The sequence below is a fragment of the Taudactylus pleione genome, unplaced genomic scaffold (genome assembly GCF_031769625.1).
Source record: "Taudactylus pleione unplaced genomic scaffold, aTauple2 ptg000256l, whole genome shotgun sequence".
Taxonomy (NCBI): domain Eukaryota; kingdom Metazoa; phylum Chordata; class Amphibia; order Anura; family Myobatrachidae; genus Taudactylus; species Taudactylus pleione.
The window spans coordinates 14,719,139-14,740,908 of record NW_028284658.1 but is presented as its reverse complement, the minus strand read 5'-3'; the positions used below and the strand labels follow the sequence as shown (position 1 = coordinate 14,740,908).

The 21,770-nt window shown below is 40.5% G+C and overlaps 1 protein-coding gene across 2 annotated transcripts in view; it reads right to left on the bottom strand.

Annotated features, from left to right (window-relative positions):
- Positions 1-8,905: 8,905 nt before the first annotated feature.
- SAMHD1 (SAM and HD domain containing deoxynucleoside triphosphate triphosphohydrolase 1) overlaps positions 8,906-21,770 on the bottom strand; it is a 100,151-nt gene continuing 87,286 nt past the window's right edge. For both annotated transcript variants that reach the window (XM_088480671.1, XM_088480672.1), the window contains 3 exons: positions 19,773-19,877; positions 11,986-12,123; positions 8,906-11,370 (listed from right to left, as the gene is read on the bottom strand). In XM_088480671.1, the coding sequence (XP_088336797.1) occupies positions 11,242-11,370; positions 11,986-12,123; positions 19,773-19,877 (372 nt within the window). In that variant the 3' untranslated portion in view covers positions 8,906-11,241. The remainder of the gene's footprint in view (positions 11,371-11,985; positions 12,124-19,772; positions 19,878-21,770) is intronic.

Below are 21,770 nucleotides of genomic sequence, written 5' to 3'. Positions count from 1 at the left end.
TGCTATCCAAACCAAACACTACCAGTTACAGGCGTTACTCTTTGGACTGTCCACAGCCCCTCGTGTGTTCACGAAGGTCATGGCAGCACATCTGCACCGCTAGGCTGTCTGAATTTTACCGTACCTGGATGACTTGCTTCTCTTACCAAAATCTCCAGCAGTTCTCCAATATCACAGCCATCTAATGGTAGAGCTTCTTCAATCACACAGATGGATAATCGTTTAGAAAAAATCCACATTATCTCCATCCCCTGAAATGCTCCACCTGGGCACCTTGTTGAATGCCAGAGCTCAGAGAGTCTTCCTCCCTCCGGACAAGGTCTTGACATTACAAGCCACCTTTCTCAGTCAGCGTTGAGTGACAATACACTCGTGCATTCAGATTCTGAGGTCATTCGTTTCAACATTCGACATGGTGGAGTATAGATAGCGCATCTCATTCTATCACGAGAGCTGCTGGTAAAAGGGGTTGTCCCTCCCTATATAAAAGTGAAAAACAAAAAGAGAAAGAAACCAGTGCTAAAACAATGTATTAAGACTAGATGTATGGTTTTAAATGTAAAAAAGTACCAATTGGTAATTTATTGTGCTAAAATAAGCATTTAAAAGAATGCAATGAATATAAACATTCATATAAACACAAAGTATCAATATACAGACAAACATTAAAGACATGACATAAACACAGAATAATGTTATGTGCATCCACCAAGGACCGATAAGGGCAGGTAGGCACAAATGAAACTCTCTCTGAATAGTCCCACAAGAGTCAATGGTTGCAACCCCACATAGTCAATAAGTGGCTGAGTTGATATAGAAAGTTCTGTGATGTCCCGCTCAGGGGAATTACATAACTGAGCCAATGGTTAGAGTAATAGCAGCACAACTTTACCAGCTCTTGGTTGAGATCGCTGGATGCCAGAGGACTTTCCACACAGCTGAGATAGAATCCGGGCTGAAGCACAATGTACAAGGAGGCGTCCATGGCTGCAAGGATTAATCCAAAGCTTGTACCCGGGGGAGTGTATGTACCAAAGATGACTGATAGAGCCCAAAAGTCCAAGTGGCATATGGTGGAGGGTCTCAACACGTTTCGCTGGGCAATGGTCGCTCGGCTTCATCAGGACTATGTATATCAGGAGTGTGCTGCACAGTCGATGGATAGATATATTTGTCCATTTTCAAGTGTGTACGGGCGATCAGCCGACCGACCGTACACATGCAGCCGCGGGAAGGGGGTCGCGGTGCCTCCCCCGGCTGCCTGGAAGATGTATATATGGTTTATATGAACGACCATCAACTACAGATATAGCTGCAGATAAATCTTTGCAGTGTGTACCCAGCTTAACTGGCTGCTTAATAACCACCTAACATAAAATGTGGATCATAAATTGATTAAATTACACATAATCGGCAATATGCATATATTGAGGTATATTGTACAACAAAACCTGCAGGTTAACCAAAGAGTGTTCCTTGTTAATCCCACATAAGTGCCTTATGTCTGACACAGTTGTAATGCAGTGTCCCCCAGATGGATGCAGGAGGAAAACCATTTTAGAGGAGTTATATGAAAGTGATAATGTTTTGTAAAGTCCTTCCAGAGGAGAGAGATTCAGATCAATTCAAGATTTACAGTTTAGGAGATGACAATATACCAGCAGGTATGACCAATCATTCAGTATCCTGGCCTAGAGACTTATTCAAGACACCTCCTGCAATGTTTTGGTGCATGTGCAGAGTATATATTTCATTGACCTTCATTTACAGCAATTAGCTTCTGATTAAATTTACCCTAGTGTGTATGATTGACAGAGAATTTACACTATAAACTCTGCTGGGATAAGACTGATTAAAACATTATATAAGTAGTATTCTGGCGAGATGGCTGCAATGTGAAGCTGCTCCTGGAAGCCAGCAGCTACCACCCATTTTCAGACCCCCCCTGCGGGTCTTATCTGCCGGAATACAGCCACCGCATGCACAGAGTCCCAGCAGTGCATGGAGAGGTATTTACTTCTCTCCATGCCGAATAAACAGCAGCGCCAGCGCTTAGATCGGGAGAGGCGCGATTCCAAGATTGCGGCCGCGACTTCCCTACAAACACAGCCCCAAGCTTCTTCCTCACCTCCTATGCTGATATAGTGAAGGCTATTAGGGACACCATGGCTCCTCTGATGCAGGAGCAGGCAGACTCATTTAGACAGGCACTGCAGGAATCAAATAACAACATTGTGAAGCTGCAGAAGAAAGTGCAGGTGAATGAAGCTAAAATGGGAGAGGTGTTCCAAGATGTGTTCACATTGAAACAACAGTATGATACTCTTCATAAGCAGCATCTCCACACTCTTAATAAATTGGATGATTTAGAGAACCGGTCTCGGCGGAATAATATATGCATTGTGGGTCTGCCCAATTCCGTTAAGGGGGAGTCCCTTTCACGTTTTATTACTACATCCTTGCTGGAATTGCTGGAAATTGGTGACTCCTGTACTGACATGATTGTCGAACGAGCACAGCGTATTGGTCCGCCACGCGACAAACCAGATGCCCGGCCGAGAGTGGTGATATTTCGTTGCTTGAACTTTCTGCACCGGGAGGAGATATAGCAAGCATCTAGGAGACGGCGTTCCCTGGTGTGGGAGGGTCATAAGCTATTCATCTTCCAAGATTACTCTGCGGTAACAAGGGCTCGCAAAGCTTTTTCTTCGATTTGTGCTGGTCTAGTCAGAGAAAATCGGCATTTTGCCCTAATGTACCCAGCAAGACTTCGTCTGTTCACTGAAAATTCCTATTTGGATTTCTCAACACCAGATGACGCAGCGGCATATCTTCAGGAAGAAGCTGAAGCCGTGATTGGCGATTCTTCTCCTCGTGGGGAATCCTAGGGGTAACTGTTTATTTCAGATTATGTCAACTGATATTTGTTTTACCCGTTATCTTCTATGTTTTATACATATGCTCCTAATCCATTTCTCTCTCATATAAATGAGGATATGTTTTGTCACATTTAAGTACTAATACTATTTTGATCCTTGGAGATCTTTCGTTGTATTATTTTATACTGTTGAATTTCTATATTGATGGCGCCGGTGGTGGTGACTATTCTGTCAAAATTTATATATGTATGCATTTCACTGATATCTACTATTTGCTGATATGTAGCATTTGGTTGCCTATTTAATATGGAATGTGGGCCTGATTCTGACCCGCTCGTGAGCGCTGTTCGCTCGCAAGCGGGTCGATGGTGCCGAAGTGCGCATGCGCACAACGGAGCGAGCTCCGTCGTGCGCATGCGCGAGACTCGGCGAGCGACGAGGAAGTCGTCGCTCCGGGTCTCGCAGCAAAGGGGGCGTGCTGTCGATGGTGAGTGACAGCACGCCCCCTTTGGTGGGCGTGGCTGCCAGACGGAGGCGTTCTCATGGGAACGCCTACCGTCTGGGTCCGGCCCCACTGACATCACTAGTGATGTCAGTGGGAGTGATTTTGGCTCTGATAGAGCCAAAATCACTCCAGGGCTTGCGGTCACCGAGACCCTACCGCAGGGTCTTGTCGCAAGCCCGATGGTCGCGATGGTCTTGACCATCGCGACCATCATCATGGACGCTCGCTATAGCTGTGGGTGGTAACCCACAGTTATGCGAGCGTAGATGAGGCCGCTCCAAAATGAGGTAGGAGGGCCCTGATTTAGAGCGAGCGCTCTGGTCAGAGCGTTCGTCTCTGAATCAGGCCCTGTGTTCAATAGCTGCGGCTCCTTAGCGACTTGTCCCTGTGATACCTATATTGTTTGTTGTAGTTTACTATTCTTATTGCTAGGAAGTCCCAATTGTGGCCTGATAGGTTGTTCTTGCCTTGCTTTGTTTCTTTTTCATTATTCTTTTTAATGAAAATTGTACTTATAATTTTATTTCCTCCCTTTTCTTTTTTTTATATTTTTTTTAATGCAATTCCCCAAATTTTTGCTCATCTCATTTCAAACATGATGTTTTCTCAAGATAACTACGTTTTCAGTAATGTATTCTCTACGGGGATATTTACAATATCTATTTACTATTTGCTATCCTCACTATACGATGCAATGGATATAAATGTTCTGATATGGTCCCATTGAAGTTTGGTTCATGGAACGTTGGTGGGATTAATTCCCCCATCAATCGCAAACAAATACTTACCTATATACGTAAATTGAATATAGATGTTATTATGCTGCAAGAGTCTCATTTGATGCCTCCGGAAGTCCTTAAGCTTAATTGCATGGGGTAATCAGTTCTGTGCTCAGCCTCGTATTCCTCTAAAAAAAAAAAAGAGGTGTTGTCACGTTGGTTAGGAATCAGCTCTCTCCCACACTCCTTTCTTTGTATGCTGACCCCTCTGGTAGATATAAAATATCTGAGGTGAATATCTTGGGTGATAAGTTTGTTATATGTAATTTATATGCTCCAAATGTATAATACAAGAGTTTTTTTTACAAGTCTTATTAGCAAAGTTATCTTTACATTTGGACTCAATATTATATTTGTGGGCGACTTTAATATGGTATTTTCAGAATACATGGTTAGACAACGACCTCCAACTCGTATACGTAACCCATCATTAGGTATTCCTTTAAAGGCCTCGGAATTGAGGTTAATGGATGTTTGGAGGGTGTTACACCCGACTGAACGGGAGTACACCTGTTTGTCAGCTGCTCATTCCACTCTGTCTAGGATTGATTATATATTATTGTCTGAACCTCTTTTAACTAGAGTAGAGGACTCCGGTATTGAACCAATTGGAATATCGGATCATGCATTAATATGGTTTCTTATGGCCCCGGTGGTTGATAGCGGATCTTATAGACCATGGCGTTTTCCAGCGTACCTTGCAAATTCTGTTAAATTTCGTAGCATGCTGGAGGCAAAGTGGTGGGAATATGAAACTAATAATAACATTCACAGGGAAGACCCCTCCCTGTACTGGCAAACTACTAAGTCAGTTCTCAGGGGAGAAATTATAGCTTACGTCTTCAAACATAAAAAAGAATGTTCCAAATAGTATCTGCAGGCCCAGTCTGAATTAACTAACTCTTATAAAAATTTTAAGGTTACTCCTTCCCCTTATAAAAAGGAAAAATATTTAAAGGCAAAATCTCATTTTGATGCTGTTGTCGAACAGTTTGCTGCTCGGCATACTTTTACTAAAAATTGCAATTTTTATAAACATGGCAATAAGACAGGTCGCCTTCTTTCTAATTTGATTCGGAAACATTCATCCCCCGCCTCTATTGTATCCCTTTTGAACCCTAACGGTAATAGGATTAAAAAAGGTCAGGATATTGCAGAGTTATTTGGTCACTTTTATAAAGACCTTTATTCGGACCCCCACATAGACTAAAGTAAAAAGCAGGAATTTTGGGAAAATACTACTCTCCCTGTTATTACTCAGGAACAAGCCGACATGCTTATTACTCCAATAACTTTGGAAGAAGTTTTGGTGGGTGTTAAAAACCTAAAAGGCGCTAAAAGCACCTGGCCCAGACGGCTTTTCTGGGGAATTTTTTAAGATACTACAAAATAATATTTGCCCATCTCTAGTTTCTTTCTATAATTCTATTCTCATAAATAATTATATCCCTCCATATTTTAACTCTGCGACTATTAAAGTACTTCCTAAACCGGGTCGTGACCCCTTATTTCCGGCATCTTATAGGCCCATATCCTGGTTAGATACAGATTACAAGTTATTCATGAAAATAATCGCTAACAGAGTGAAATTAATCCTGCCTCAAATTATTGCCCCAGACCAGACAGGTTTTATTTGGGGACGCCATTCTGCTATAAATATCCGCAAGGTGATTTCTGTGATACAGTCGACTGCCCTAACTTCAGATAATGTACCCAAGTCCATTATTTCAATGGACGCCGAAAAGACGTTCGACCTTGTCATATGGAATCACCTTTACTGCACTTTGTCCAAATTTGGTTTCCCTAGTCAATTTATATCTTTATTGTCAACATTATATTCCTCCCCAGTAACCCAGGTCTCGAGCAACGGTTATCTTTCCTCTTCGTTTTGTGTTCAGAGGTACTCGCCAGGGGTGTCCCCTATCTCCCTTCCTATTTGCTGTGGCATTGGAGCCTCTGGCGATCGCTTTGAGAGCCTCTACTGACTTTGAAGGTATTTATATGGGATCCACTGAACTTAAAGTGTCCTTATTTGCAGACGACATGCTCCTGTTTGTCTCTGACCCAGTGTCTTCCATCCCAGCTATAATTAAATTACTATCTAGTTTTGGTTAATTTGCGGGGTACAAAATCAATCTCCATAAATCTGAGCTGATGCCCATTGCAAATACTTCTCCTACTGATTTACAACACCCTGCTTATAGTCATTTTCGCATTTCTTCTACTCATTTTAAATATCTTGGTATTAACATCCCAGTGTCTCTATTATCATTATACCTCTTAAATTACACCCCTATTATATTGCAATTATCCAAAATGTTAGATGCCTGGAAAATGTTACCCCTTTCCCTTTTGGGTAGAATAGCCCTCATTAAAAGTGTAGCTTTCCCAAAGCTATCTTACCAGATACAAATGTAACCTAGGAAACAAATGAGGGAGTGGCGCTCGTTAAATAGCAGCTGTAGGAGGAGAGTGTTAAACTCCTCAAAGATAGTATATAACTGAAACAAAGTAACAGCGCTAATGGATGGAGAGATATTATATATATCTCTCCATCCATCAGCGCTGTTACTTTGTTTCACAAATGTAACCTATTTGTTTAGGTTTATCAGATGTGAAGGCTGTTACTAAATTGTTTACTTCCTTTTTATGGAAAGGGGGTCATCCTCGTATTGCACTGGCTAAATTACAGTTACCCAGATCAAAAGGAGGCTTAGGACTACCTGATATTCTTACATTCATGAGGGCTGTACATTTCAGATATATCAGTGACTGGTTATTGTGTAGGGATACCTATTCGCACCCAAAAACTGAATCAGCCATGTTTGCGTCGTATTCAGCGGCCGCATTACTCCATTCTCCTAGGCACCTCATCTCTGAATATATTTTCAATAATATATTATTTCATGACATATGCAGCGTGGCGTACCATATGCTTGAAACTCAATAGGCCATATACTTGTTCTAAATATGTTCCGTTTGTAGGTAACCCGATGTTCACCCCAGGATTAGATAACCCCCTGATCCTTCAATGGAAAGATAAAAGGTATTGCCTTGGTAAAATATGTTTTTGATCCTCATGGAGTTATTATACCTTTTATTGTCATACATGATATAAATGGTATACCCCACATGCTATTTTTCATGTATCTCCAAATCGTCCATTTTGCTCGCTCTATTATGATGCAAATCCTATCTCTAAATTCTCCAAATTTGCTCCACAATCTGTTGTCATTCATACTACTCCATCCATACAAAACTAAATATCTTACACTAGATCTTGTTGGCAACTCATATGATAAAGTCTGGAAACAAACGGTAGTGTCGTGGGGTAGAGACATACCATCTATAACCTCAGCCGATAACTTGCTTGCATATTATGACTCCACCCTGAGATTTTTGCGCTGCTCCTGGCTACAGGATGTCCATATTAAGACTATCAATAGAGTGTATATATCACAAGCCCGCAGGATATTCATGGTGGCGGAGATTGTCTAAAGTGTAGGCGCCCGAACGCAACTTTTTTCCACAATCTATGGTTGTGCCCGAAAATACATAAATTCTGGGGAAAGGTAGTAGTTTTTATTAATAATATTTTTCACCTGCAACTTAGAAGTGACCTTTTGGCGCTTTTATGTGCCAATTTTTGTGATTGGAACCTTGGTGTGTATAAAGAATCTATAATCCCTCTTCTAACGGTTATTGTAACCATCGCTAAAAAAGTTATACTATGTAGTTGGACCACCTCTACTCCACCTTTTTTGGGCTCTGTAAAATAGTTATTGCTTACTACCTTATATTATGACAGGCAGACTGTTTTCCCGGCATTAGAGAAGGGTGTAGTCTCCTTTTATAATAAATGGGGCGCGTATATTGAGTCGCTCGACTCCTCCACACAGTCGAAAGTGTTAAAAGTGTTTGAGACCACAAACTGGTATCTGCATGGAAATATGACATGATAGCTGATGCCTGCTTTGATGCTTAATGTATTTTGTTATGTCAATGCGACTGGCAAGGGCTGATTCGGAACATGTTCGGAAGTGCTTCTATTAGGATCATCATTGTTCGTAGAGACAGTTCTTTCTTAAATATTACATGATTGCATATCTTCTATCTCCCTTTTTGTTTTGTTCCCCCTCCCTCATTTTTCCCTTTTTCTTTATTTTATTTTATATAATTTTTAATTTTTTAAAATTTTAATTTTTTTAATGTTTTTTTTCTATTTGTTTTGATATTATAATGCAGTTTATGGTATTGTGTATTTAAATTTTTTGAATATGTGGCCAATTATTTGACTTCGAAAGTTGGAATTATTGTAACTCCTGTGAAGGTATTTGATGTATATATTTTGAATATGTATGGTTCTTTCATACCACTATTTTGAAATTTGAATTTTGTAAATTTTGAAAGAAATTTTTATATATGCTGCTGTATTGTATAATGTTTTATTTCAAAATAATAAACAGATTTAAAAAAAAAATTATTATTATTCTGGCACTATACAAGATTATGGTAACACAAAAGAAAAAATAGCAACAATGGATGTAATTTAAGTCACTGGTTGAAAAGAAAGACTTGCCATCCAACTATTTATATTATACTGTGACTTGGTCTATGTGAATTCACCACGAGTCAGATTCATTAGGACACAGGCAGAATGGGTGCCATAGAACATCTCATCAGCCAATATCTTCATGGATCAGAGATTGCGAAAAGAGAAATACCACTACAAATGATTGGTAAGTATGTTTATTTGTCCAATCACATTCAGAGATCCAATACTATTAGATTCTCACATATGAGATACAGAACTTGCGTTTCCCATATAAGTTTATAAGGGAAAAAAAAAAAAAAAAAATATGACCCCCCTCCCAAAAAAAAACAAAAAAAAAATCACAATATCCAAAAAACACTTTCTAAAGGAACCAACACAGAAAAATAAACATCTCAGGGTTTTTCCCACAAAAAAATATTAACAAAGAAACTGAACCCATTTGGAAAGCGTGTGACAAACAGGGCTTTAAATACTGTGCATATAAATGTGATATAACTAAACAATTAAAATTTTGGCACACATAAAAACAAACCGAAAAAAATATAACTGTGCAATGACCAAACTTCACCATAGGAAAAAAAAAAAAAAGTGGTCAAATTAGTAGATGGAGTGGTTGAATCATATAATGTCCCATTAATGATATCTGTGGACTATTGTAATTTGAGTGGGGTGTTCAATATGGCACTAAAGGTGCAAACAGACTACAGGGAAAGTTTAGAGTAATATGATATATTCAAAGCAAAAAAAAAGAAGGAAGAAAAACCATGATCTTAGCTGATCTTATAGAGAACTACTGTTTATGCAAACAAAATAAACAATTATTCCATGGTCAGGATGCGACGCCGGTACCAGAAACCAGTCAGAATCCCAGCGCCATCATCCTGACAGTAAGTATTGGGGTTAGGGGAAGGCTTAGGTGTAGGCTGTAGGGACGGGGGGGGTTTAGGTTCGGCTGCGGGGACGGAGGGTTACGTTTAGGGTACTTACTGGCCGGTATCTGTATTTTAAACCAGTTGGAATGCCAGCATTGAGATTCTCTGTGCGTTGGCATCCCATACCCAAACTTTAAAACATTAAAATGCTGGCAAATTGTCTAAATGAAAGCCACAAAATGTTGTTGGATGAAAATATGAAGAGGATGGCAAGATGGACAATAACCTATCATACAGTATTGTGTATATATATATATATATATATATATATATATATATATATATATATATACACATACATACATATACATACATAGCGTACAGTGACTTTTTAGGCAGCTGTGTGCCCTTTCTCAAGCAGACAGCTGCCTGAAACGTCAGTGTACATTCTATGGATTTTTAATAATCTATTCAGGAGTGCCGTTTTTCTGCATTTATATATTTGTATCCTGGCACCCTAATTTAAATGCAAGGAAGGCACCTAGGCACTGTTTGAATCTTTTTGCCTGAGTGCCGGTCTGCTGGAATTTGTTTGTGGGTGTATATATATTTTTTATGTTTTAGGAACATGCAAATAGTACTATAATGTTGGCCAATAAAAAAGTGCTCTAAAAGTCTCTATGTGCATACACTAAAATAAAAGTCAACAGGATGATCTGATATGGTGATAACTCTTCCCTGTGGTTGTAATGGAGTGTATAGACTTCAGTGCCTATGAACTTTAGATCAGATTATATATATTGTAAGTGTTTTAATGCTTACCAGTAATAATCATACATTGAATATTATACAGCTAGCTCACTCTTCTGATGTTTCTGGTTCTATCAACTCCATTGCAACAACTTGGAATGCCACTAAGAATTACTGTATATTGGCTAAATTAGCTAATACTACATTTTAATGTAAGCACTGCACAGACTATTAAGAGCACCAATTACCATACATACTACAGTGCTTTTGTTTAGGTTGACGCTTCAGAGGAGGGACTATTTAAGAGTAGCACCATCTGTGGACATTATTCTCTTCATAGCAACGCTTGGAAGCATTATGTAAATATATATTAGAAATAAGTAGTTTGTTCTCCATAATTAGGAATAAAACCAAAATATAAAAGTCAAACTAAAAAAGTGCATACACACATCTTTGTACTGTGCAATAGGAGCTACTGTACTTTAGCTGCTCTCTGTTGTTCCTAGTAGCCATTACTAGAGATTGTATCCAGCCAATTCCATTCACACAACTTTGCAGTAAGTCAGTAGATTCTTCATGGCATTTCAGTCACAGGTAAGGTCCTGGAATATACATTTTAGTGTGACCTTTTGCATTGTTATTCAATGCCATGAATTGCTAAGGACAAAATAAAATACATGATTTGCACTTGTAAATTAAGTCTTAAACAAACAAACAAGATCACCTCCTCCTCCAAAACACACATGATTTCGCAAGCGATGAACAAGCATTTGAGCTATTTTAAGGTGACCTTAATTATGAGTAACCCAATTGAGCAGACTTCAGGAAAAGCATAAGACAAAAAAAATAACTAGTATGTAACCACTTGGCTCAGAAAGAAACATCTCAAGATAGTGAGATTTTAGTTTGTAAACAGTTTGATCCTTGATTTTTGAACAAGTGCTTCATGCTGTAAGTCGTCATCATCCTCTTCATTGGCAACCCAGCTGGCCTTCAATGGAGTCATATCTGGAGCTATTACATCAACATCCTGAAACAGAAATGTGGTGATTACATTCTGCCAACACTACCACCCCCTCACTAAAAATTAAAAGGACCTACTAGATAATAAACATAAAATGTGTAGCAAGTGCAGTTTGCAGTTAGTACAGATGTAGCCAGCCACATCCTTGCGGCGATGCGCACGTATTGCGGCAAATCGCAGTAATCGGCAGGCTGCGAGCACCTGCCGCCGGCGATTACCCCATTGAAGTCTATGGTGCGTGCAAGCGGGCATGTCAGTCGCGCCATCCATGCCGCGATGCTCTTGCATCGCGGCATTAATGAGCATTACTACATCTATATGTATATATAATTTTTATCTGCTGTAATCCTGAAATGTTTCAGGTCCCTTCATCTGCTATAATGATACAAGAAAAAAAATAAACAAAGCTTTAACTCTAAATTTTTATTACCAACACAAAGTAAAACTTTACATTTGAGAGAGACTGTATGTACTAGTAAATATGCAGTGGAAATCATTGTAGAAGAGGAGGTAAACATGTGGGTAAATTGGCCAGCAGGAAAGTTACTCTTCTGCGTAATCTGGAGAAGCAATGAGGTTTAGCAGGCACAGACACCCAGAAGCTCCACTGCAGTCACAGACCTGAGGTTTGGAGAAGTCTCTGTTCATACACCACTGCACAAAATATCTCTTAGCAGCTTCCAAGCTCTTTTCCTCCATTCTCTTGCAGTAGACACGGACAATTTGCTCTGCAAATTTCTCTGGCAAAAGCTGAGATACCTTTAGGTATGAAAAAGTATACAAATACCTTTATAACTTTACTCATGTAGTACATATGAAATACCAAGGGTATACCCCATACCCTACCCCAGGGGAGACCTTGAGCACTGGTTTGTGTCCAGGTTGATAGGTAAGTCCACATATGAGAGTACAAAATTTGAATGACCCTATGTGAGTATGAAAAAATAACCTAGTGGAGGTGCTCCCATGACAGTTGGATACATCAATAGGTCAAGGGAAAGAAAGTACTCTCCTGGCTGGGGGACTCAACCTACCACAAACAGAACTTGACATTTATTGGTATATAATAAAAAGAGGTTAGAAAGATTCAAAAGCATTCGTCTTGCAAATGACAAATCCAAAGAAAGTGGTGCACTCCCCTGGCAGTATCACAGCAGCACTGACCACAGAGATCAAGCAGGTATTTTCTTTTCACGGACCACCTGCGCAAGTTCATTCTCCTAGCTCACCCTGCACTGTTATTGACACCAAAATATATGATGCTGTGGGCTCTCCATACTATTGTCCCTTTCTGATTGGGGTATGCCACTCGGGGCCGCTGAACAGCTGTTCACTGTAGGACTCCACATATAGCAGGAAGCAGCACCCTGTTAGAATATTCCACTATCACTTTACTAAATCTTAGACCCTCATAGGGTGGGACCACAGTGAACATGTCAGATGTATGTTTGCGCTACTTGTATCAAACTGACCATTAGAGTGGAACAATTTTTCTTCATTCATAACACCAGGTATAGGTAAAAGATCCACTCACACATCATCCTCTGCCTCCTGGCATGCAGCATCCATCTCCTCCACACAATACTGGAGGGATTTTTCTATTGGTAATATTGGTCATTTGTTTGCACACAGATGCATATGATTACTGTACAATATGCAACGTCCACGTTAGATAATTATTTAAATTAAGTCCGTAGAAATTATATATATATATATATATATATATATATATATACACACACATACATACACATATACAGTCAGGTCCATAAATATTGGGACATTGACAGAATTGTTGGATGTGGATGTGTTATTATGTATATACAGTCAGGTGCATAAACATTGACAGAATTTCCATATTTTGGCCTCTATTCACCACCACAATGGCTTTGAAATGAAACAAACAAGATGTGCTTTAACTGCAGACTTTTAGATTTAATTTGAGGGTAATTACATCCAACTCAGGTGAACGGTGTAGGAATTACAATGGTTTCTATATGTGCCTCCCACTTTTTAAGGGGCCAAAAGTAATGGGACAAACTAAACTATCCTAAATCTAACATTCACTTGTTAATACTTTGTTGCAAATCCTTTGCAGGCAATTACAGCCTGAAGTCTGGAACGCATAGACATCACCAGACGCTGGGTATCATTCCTGGTGATCCTCTGCCAGGCCTCTACTGCAAATGTCTTCAGTTCCTGCTTGTTCTTGGGGCATTTTCCCTTCAGTTTTGTCTTCATCAAGTGTAATGCATGCTCAATCGGATTCAGGTCAGGGGATTGACTTGGCCATTGCATAACATTCCACTTTTTAGCCTTAAAAACCTCTTTGGTTGCTTTTGCAGTATGCTTCGGGTCATTGTCCATCTGCACTGTGAAGCGCCGTCCAATGAGTTCTGAAGCATTTGAGTGAATATGAGCATATAATATTGCCCGAAACACTTCAGAATTCATTCTGCTGCTTTTGTCAGCAGTCACATCATCAATAAATACAAGGGAACCAGTTCCATTGTCAGCCATACATGCCCACGCCATGACACTACCTCCACTATGCTTCACTGAGGAGGTGGTATGTTTTGGATCATGAGCAGTTCCTTTCTTTCTCCGTACTCTTCTCTTCCTAGTACAAGTTGATATTTGTCTCATCTGTCCATAGGATGTTGTTCCAGAACTGTAATGGCTTTTTTAGATGTTGTTTGGCAAACTCTAATCTGGTCTTCCTGTTTTTGTGGCTCACCAATGGTTTGCATCTTGTGGTGAACCCTCTATATTCACTCTTGTGAAGTCTTCTCTTGATTGTTGACTTTGACACATATACATCTACCTCCTGGAGAGTGTTCTTGATTTGGCCAACTATTGTGAAGGGGTTTTTCTTCACCAGAGAAATAATTCTTCTGTGATCCACCACAGTTGTTTTCCGTGGTCTTCCAAGTCTTTTGGTGTTGCTGAGCTCTCTGAACATTCTTAAAAAGAAAGAATGCATCGAACAGTTGATTTGGCTACACCTAATGTTTTTGCTATCTCTCTGATGGGTTTGTTTTGATTTTTTCAGCCTAATGATGGCTTGCTTCACTGATAGTGACAGCTCTTTGGATCTCATATTGAGAGTCAACATCAACTGATTCCAAATGCAAATGTCACACCTAGAATCAACTCCAGACCTTTTACCTGCTTAATTGATAATGAAATAACGAGGGAATAGCCCACACCTGTCCATGAAATAGCTTCTGAGTTGATAGTCCCATTACTTTTGGCCCCTTAAAAAGTGGGAGGCACATATAGAAACCGTTGTACTTCCTACACCGTTCACCTGATTTGGATGTAATTAACCTCAAATTAAATCTGAAAGTCTGCAGTTAAAGCACATCTTGTTTGTTTCATTTCAAAGCCATTGTGGTGGTGAATAGAGGCCAAAATATGAAAATTCTGTCAATGTCCCAATATTTATGGACCTGACTGTGTATGTATGTATGTATGTATGTATGTATATATATATATTATATTATATAGATATAGATAGAGATATTATACATACACACATACACAGGTTCAGTAAGAATCACAGAGAATGTGTTCGATTAAAGTGCTTTCAAAATATATCCGAAGCATAATTAAGAAAAACAATAAAAAGGACACACAGGTTATACATGCAAATTAGTTTCAGAAATAAAATAAAAAGAATAAAAGTTGCGTACACACTAGATGATGTGCTCACGATGCAAAATTGTGAGCGATTTCCCTTGAACTCTTCCCGGCGGTTCCCTGGTACTCCAGGACACGATGTGCAGCAACGATGTGACACAAGATCTATCGCGCAGACCAAGTACTGGTTGTGCTAAGTACAGGGGACAAATGACATAGGGGTCCCCTGTATTAAGCACAACCAGCACCAGGCTATTCAGAACCAGCCCTGGTTGCCAAAATACAAGGGACAAATGACGTAGGGGTCCTGGGCTCTGATCCGGTCCTGGTTCTGGAAATACAGGGGAAAAAAATTAGTAGGGTTCCCCTGTATTTACCAGAATCCACACCAAACTTTTTCTAGTGGGTATACACCGATAATCCTGACCTTATTACTGTCTGTTTTCCTAGGTGTCAATCTGGTTATCAGTGTATACTATAGTTGTGTGTTTTTCTTTTGGATTTGTCATTTAAAAACGATTGCATTTTAATATTTTCAACCTCTATTTTATTAGATACCAATAAACGTTAACTTTTAATATTTGTGGTAGGTTGCGTGCCCCAGCCAGGAAAGCACTTTTTCTTTCCTTGTCTTATGATGCAGTAATGTTCCCGCTAGGCTGTTTTAGCGGGGAGCCGCGCCCTGCCCGATTTTAAAAGGGCAAAACGCATCCTGTCCTATCAGCGCCAGCACACTAAAAAATAGCCTGTCCTGTGCCTTCCCCATCCGCGTGCCGCAGTGTCCCGTGGGTGGGAAAAGCTTTGGTGACTGATCTCCACCGGGTGAATAGATGCTGTGCGCAATACATCTATTCACCGTGAGTGGATAGCTTGGGGGAAGCCCAGCACCTTCATAAGTGCTGGGCATGCCCCCAAGTATGACGAATTGGGTGTGTCAGAAAAACACCCCTCAATGTGGGTGGGCCACGCCCCTTTCGTGAGCGCACAGACACTCCCTGCCCGCACCCTCAGCACCCTGCTCTTTCTGAAGTCTAGCAGGAACACTATGAAGTTAAATAGTAAATTTACCTAGTGGTAATGGGAACAAATTTATGGATTAGATGCTCTTGAAAAATTTGAGTCAAATAGGTCTATTGCTAGATCTTTCAGATTAGGTGTTTGGAGTAGCCGGATCAAACAGTTTCTAGCCTAAGGCCAGATAAGACAAGCAAATATTAAGCAAAAAGCAAGAGGTGGTCCAACCACATTTACAGATCTGATAGTAAATAAAGGATAATAGTGTGATGTTTATCTTTGTTTGGCCCATACACATTGTAATTTACTGTCACCTAGGCGGAATTAGTATGTAATAACGCCAGCCGCAGGGGTGAAGAGCCAGACAGCTGATTTTAGCAAGTACCCCTAACCCTCCCCCTTAGGGGTGCCTTACCCTAACTTCCCCCCCTAGTGCCTAAATCTAACCCCCCCTTCCCCGCAGCCTAAACATAAGTGTCCCGGTGGGGGGGTGCCTATCCCTAACCTCCCCCCGCGGGTGCCTAACCCCCCCCCCTTCCCCTAGCCTAAACCTAACCCTCCCGGGGCTGGGGTGGGTGGGTGTGTGCCTAACACTAAATCCTCCTGGGAGCCCTAGAACCCAGCCCCCCCCCGCTGCTGTCTGCGCCCGGCTTACCTTCAATCGGTATGCCAGGCGTCTGGCTTCCGGCGTAGGTCTAATAACCGACGTCGGGATTTCGACGCCTGCCATTACTACCTTGCCAGGATTTGACAGTCAGGAAGCCAGCAGTCATCATTTCGACCGTCGGCTTCCTGACTGCATTCCACCTAGGCATAACAGTCTAATTGGCTGCCAGTGAGAAAAAACACGACACATACAAACAATATATCATAAAACTGTTACATGCTGGTAAAAAGGTTCACTATTTAGTATATGTGGGATTACACGAACATACCATTAGTATTAGCTTGCTAGGTCTAAATCACGTGGGCCTGGTACTAGTGGCAATACATTTTACTCTAGCCCCTCTTTATTCACTGGCCCACCCATCAGCTTACTTACATTTCCCAATGTACCATTTAACTTTTAGGTCTGCAAAAGCTAATAAACTCCCTCCTAACATAATCTTTGTAATTGATGTAATTAGTTGTGTAGCAATGTGAAGGAAGTACCACATCTACAAGTTATGATATGAGTCATAGTGACACCCACTAACCCAAGGTACTGCATACCACTGATCCCAAACTATTGGGTCCCCACAAAGGTCCCAGAGAGGCCTTGGTCATAACCCGTCAGCTCTGTGTTGTCAATGCCTCTCCTCTGTAAACTTATTCACATGAATGGGGAGATCACTGATAATGTCATTTTGGGTTTGAAAGATGCAATTTTGGCATAATTCAAATGTTGACTGATTGGCAGAAAAGGTTTTTAACATTGAGTGCCTGTGTGTGAGGTAATCACCTGACAGCATCAACTGTGCACCATAGAACGCAGATGTTCAGCCCAAGCACTGAATGTCCAGACAGATCTAGATGTTCAGGTTGAGCAGGCACATATGCCAGTGTATAGGAACCTCTAAAATACTAAGAACAGTCCCAGACAGGACATACTATTTCCCAACTGACTTCCTGGGTAGTGGCAATTAAGGAGAAATAATAATAGTTTTATATGTTTAAATATGTTACTGGGAGACAGGATGCCTGATCTCTCCATAAAGCATTTAAACTAAAGTAAACAAATATACAGTCAGGTGCAGAAATATTGGGACATTGACAGAATTTTCATATTTTGGCCTCTATTCACCACCACAGTGGCTTTGATATGAAACAAACAAGATGTGCTTTAACTGCAGACTTTCAGATTTAATTTGAGGGTAATTACATCCAAATCTGGTGAACGGTGTAGGAATTACAACGGTTTCTATATGTGCCTCCCACTTTTTAAGGGGCCAAAAGTAATGGGACTATCAACTCAAAAGCTATTTCATGGACAGGTGTGGGCTATTCCCTCATTATTTCATTATCAATTAAGCAGGTAAAAGATCTGGAGTTGATTCTAGGTGACATTTGCATTTGGAATCAGTTGCTGTCGACTCTCAATATGAGATCCAAAGAGCTGTCACTATCAGTGAAGCAAGCCATCATTAGGCTGAAAAATCAAGACAAACCCATCAGAGAGATAGCAAAAACATTAGGTGTGGCCAAATCAACTGTTTGGAACATTCTTAAAAAGAAACAATGCACCGGAGAGCTCAGCAACACCAAAAGACCCGGAAGACCACGGAAAACAACTGTGGTGGATCACAGAAGAATTATTTCCCTGGTGAAGAAAAACCCCTTCACAACAGTTGGCCAAATCAAGAACACTCTCCAGGAGGTAGGTGTACATGTGTCAGTCAACAATCAAGAGAAGACTTCACAAGAGTGAATATAGAGAGTTCAACACAAGATGTAAACCATTGGTGAGCCACAAAAACAGGAAGACCAGATTAGAGTTTGCCAAACAACATCTAAAAAAGCCATTACAGTTCTGGAACAACATCCTATGGACAGATGAGACAAAGATCAACTTGTACCAGAGTGATGGGAAGAGATGAGTATGGAGAAGGAAAGGAACTGCTCATGACCCAAAACATACCACCTCATCAGTGAAGCATGGTGGTGGTAGTGTCATGGCGTGGGCCTGTATGGCTGCCAATAGAACTGGTTCCCTTGTATTTATTGATGATGTGACTGCTGACAAAAGCAGCAGAATGAATTCTGAAGTGTTTCGGGCAATATTATATGCTCATATTCAGTCAAATGCTTCAGAACTCATTGGACGGCGCTTCACAGTGCAGATGGACAATGACCCGAAGCATACTGCAAAAGCAACCAAAGAGTTTTTTAAGGCTAAAAAGTGGAATGTAAATCCCCTGACCTGAATCTGATTGAGCATGCATTTCACTTGATAAAGACAAAACTGAAGGGAAAATGCCCCAAGAACAAGCAGGAACTGAAGACATTTGCAGTAGAGGCCTGGCAGAGCATCACAAGGGATGAAACCCAGCATCTGGTGATGTCTATGCATTCCAGACTTCAGGCTGTAATTGCCTGCAAAGGATTTGCAACAAAGTATTAAAAAGTGAAAGTTAGATTTAGGATTGTTTAGTTTGTCCCATTACTTTTGGCCCCTTTAAAAGTGGGAGGCACATATAGAAACCGTTGTAATTCCTACACGGTTCACCTGATTTGGATGTAATTACCCTCAAATTAAATCTGAAAGTCTGCAGTTAAAGCACATCTTGTTTGTTTCATTTCAAAGCCATTGTGGTGGTGAAGAGGCCAAAATATGAAAATTCTGTCAATGTCCCAATATTTATGCACCTGACTGTACTTACCCCAACATTCTCTCACAAGAAGCTGATCTGGATCTATCTGGTTATCACATCCCTTGAAATTATGCAGAGGAAAGCAGATTCTTCAACACAAATGTTCATTCACCCTAACACTAATCAGTGTAGCATCCAAGGAGTGATTTAGGACTACCATAAAATCTATCTCCACAAATTCTGTCCACACACACAATTTGACTTTTATAACACTGGCATCTGTTTGCAGATTACAAAAAAAAAAAAAACACACATGCACAGAAACCTGCTACATTCTGAATATTTGTACAATTTTGAAATGAACCCCATTATGTGGGTTCAGTTTAGGTCATAACACTGAGCTTCTGGACTTTGCAGGGTGGATAGCTAAGTGAGAGCCCCACTCATGGATTATCATTTTACCTGATCTTTTGTGATTTTTACAGCCTTGCATGGATCAGACTTGCAGTAAAACCGCACATTGTTAATCGGATTCTGTTCTTTCATTCCATAGTCCATATGAATAACCTAATCAATGAAGAATGTAAAATATATGAGGTATGATGGATTGTTTATTTCAAGTATTTTCTAATCACACAGTATTCAAAGAATACTTATCAAGTCACACAGTGTCAGGCTGGGGCATGAAGGGCCCACTGGGGGAATAGAGTGGTAGGGGCCCATGCTTAAGAGGTGTGACCAGGGCGGGATTATGGCTTGTGGGTGCCCCACCAAGCCACACGGAGCCTTGGCAGGGTTTTCTGGGGTTCTATCTATCTTTAAAGATATACATATAAACACACACGTGTGTGTTACACATGGATACACACATTTTTGTAGCAAATGTATATATATTATACACACCAACATACACATATACAGTACACACACACTAATACATACATACACATACAGTCAGGTGCATAAATATTGGGACATTGACAGAAATTTCAGATTTTGGCCTCTATTCACCATCACGATGGCTTTTAAATGAAACAAACAAGATGTGCTTTAACTGCAGACTTTCAGATTTAATTTGAGGGTAATTACATCCAAATCAGGTGAACGGTGTAGGAATTACAACGGTTTCTATACGTGCCTCCCACTTTTTAAGGGGCCAAAAGTAATGGGACTATCAACTCAAAAGCTATTTCATGGACAGGTGTGGGCTATTCCTAGTTATTTCATTATCAATTAATCAGGTAAAAGGTCTGGAGTTGATTCTAGGTGTGACATTTGGAATCAGTTGCTGTCGACTCTCAATATGACATCCAAAGAGCTGTCACTATCAGTGAAGCAAGCCATCATTAGGCTGAAAAATCAAAACAAACCCATCAGAGAGATTGCAAAAACATTAGGTGTGGCCAAATCAACTGTTTGGCCACACCTAATTCTTATTTTCTTAAAAAGAAAGAATGCACCGGAGCGCTCAGCAACACCAAAAGACCCGGAAGACCACAGAAAACAACTGTGGTGGATGACAGAAGAATTATTTCCCTGGTGAAGAAAAACCCCTTTACAACAGTTGGCCAAATCAAGAACACTCTCCAGGAGGTAGGTGTATATGTGTCAAAGTCAACAATCAAGAGAAGACTTCACAAGAGTGAACATAGAGGGTCACCATAAGATGTAAACCATTGGTGAGCCTCAAAAACAGGAAGACCAGATTAGAGTTTGCCAAACAACATCTAAAAAAGCCATTACAGCTCTGGAACAACATCCTATGGACTGATGAGACAAAGATCAACTTGTACCAGAGTGATGGGAAGAGAAGAGTATGGAGAAGGAAAGGAACTGCTCATGATCCAAAACATACCACCTCATCAGTGAAGCATGGTGGTGGTAGTGTCATGGCGTGGGCCTGTATGGCTGCCAATGGAACTGGTTCCCTTGTATTTATTGATGATGTGACTGCTGACAAAAGCAGCAGAATGAATTCTGAAGTGTTTCGGGCAATGTTATATGCTCATATTCAGTCAAACGCTTCAGAACTCATTGGACGGCGCTTCACAGTGCAGATGGACAATGACCCGAAGCATACTGCAAAAACAACCAAAGCGTTTTTTAAGGCTAAAAAGTGGAATGTTATGCAATGGCCAAGTCAATCCCCTGACCTGAATCCGATTGAGCATGCATTTCACTTGATGAAGACAGAACTGAAGGGAAAATGCCCCAAGAACAAGCAGGAACTGAAGACATTTGCAGTAGAGGCCTGGCAGAGCATCACCAGTGATGAAACCCAGCGTCTGGTGATGTCTGTGCGTTCCAGACTTCAGGCTGTAATTGCCTGCAAAGGATTTGCAACAAAGTATTAAAAAGTGAAAGTTAGATTTAGGATTGTTTAGTTTGTCCCATTACTTTTGGCCCCTTAAAAAGTGGGAGGCACATATAGAAACCGTTGTAATTCCTATACCGTTCACC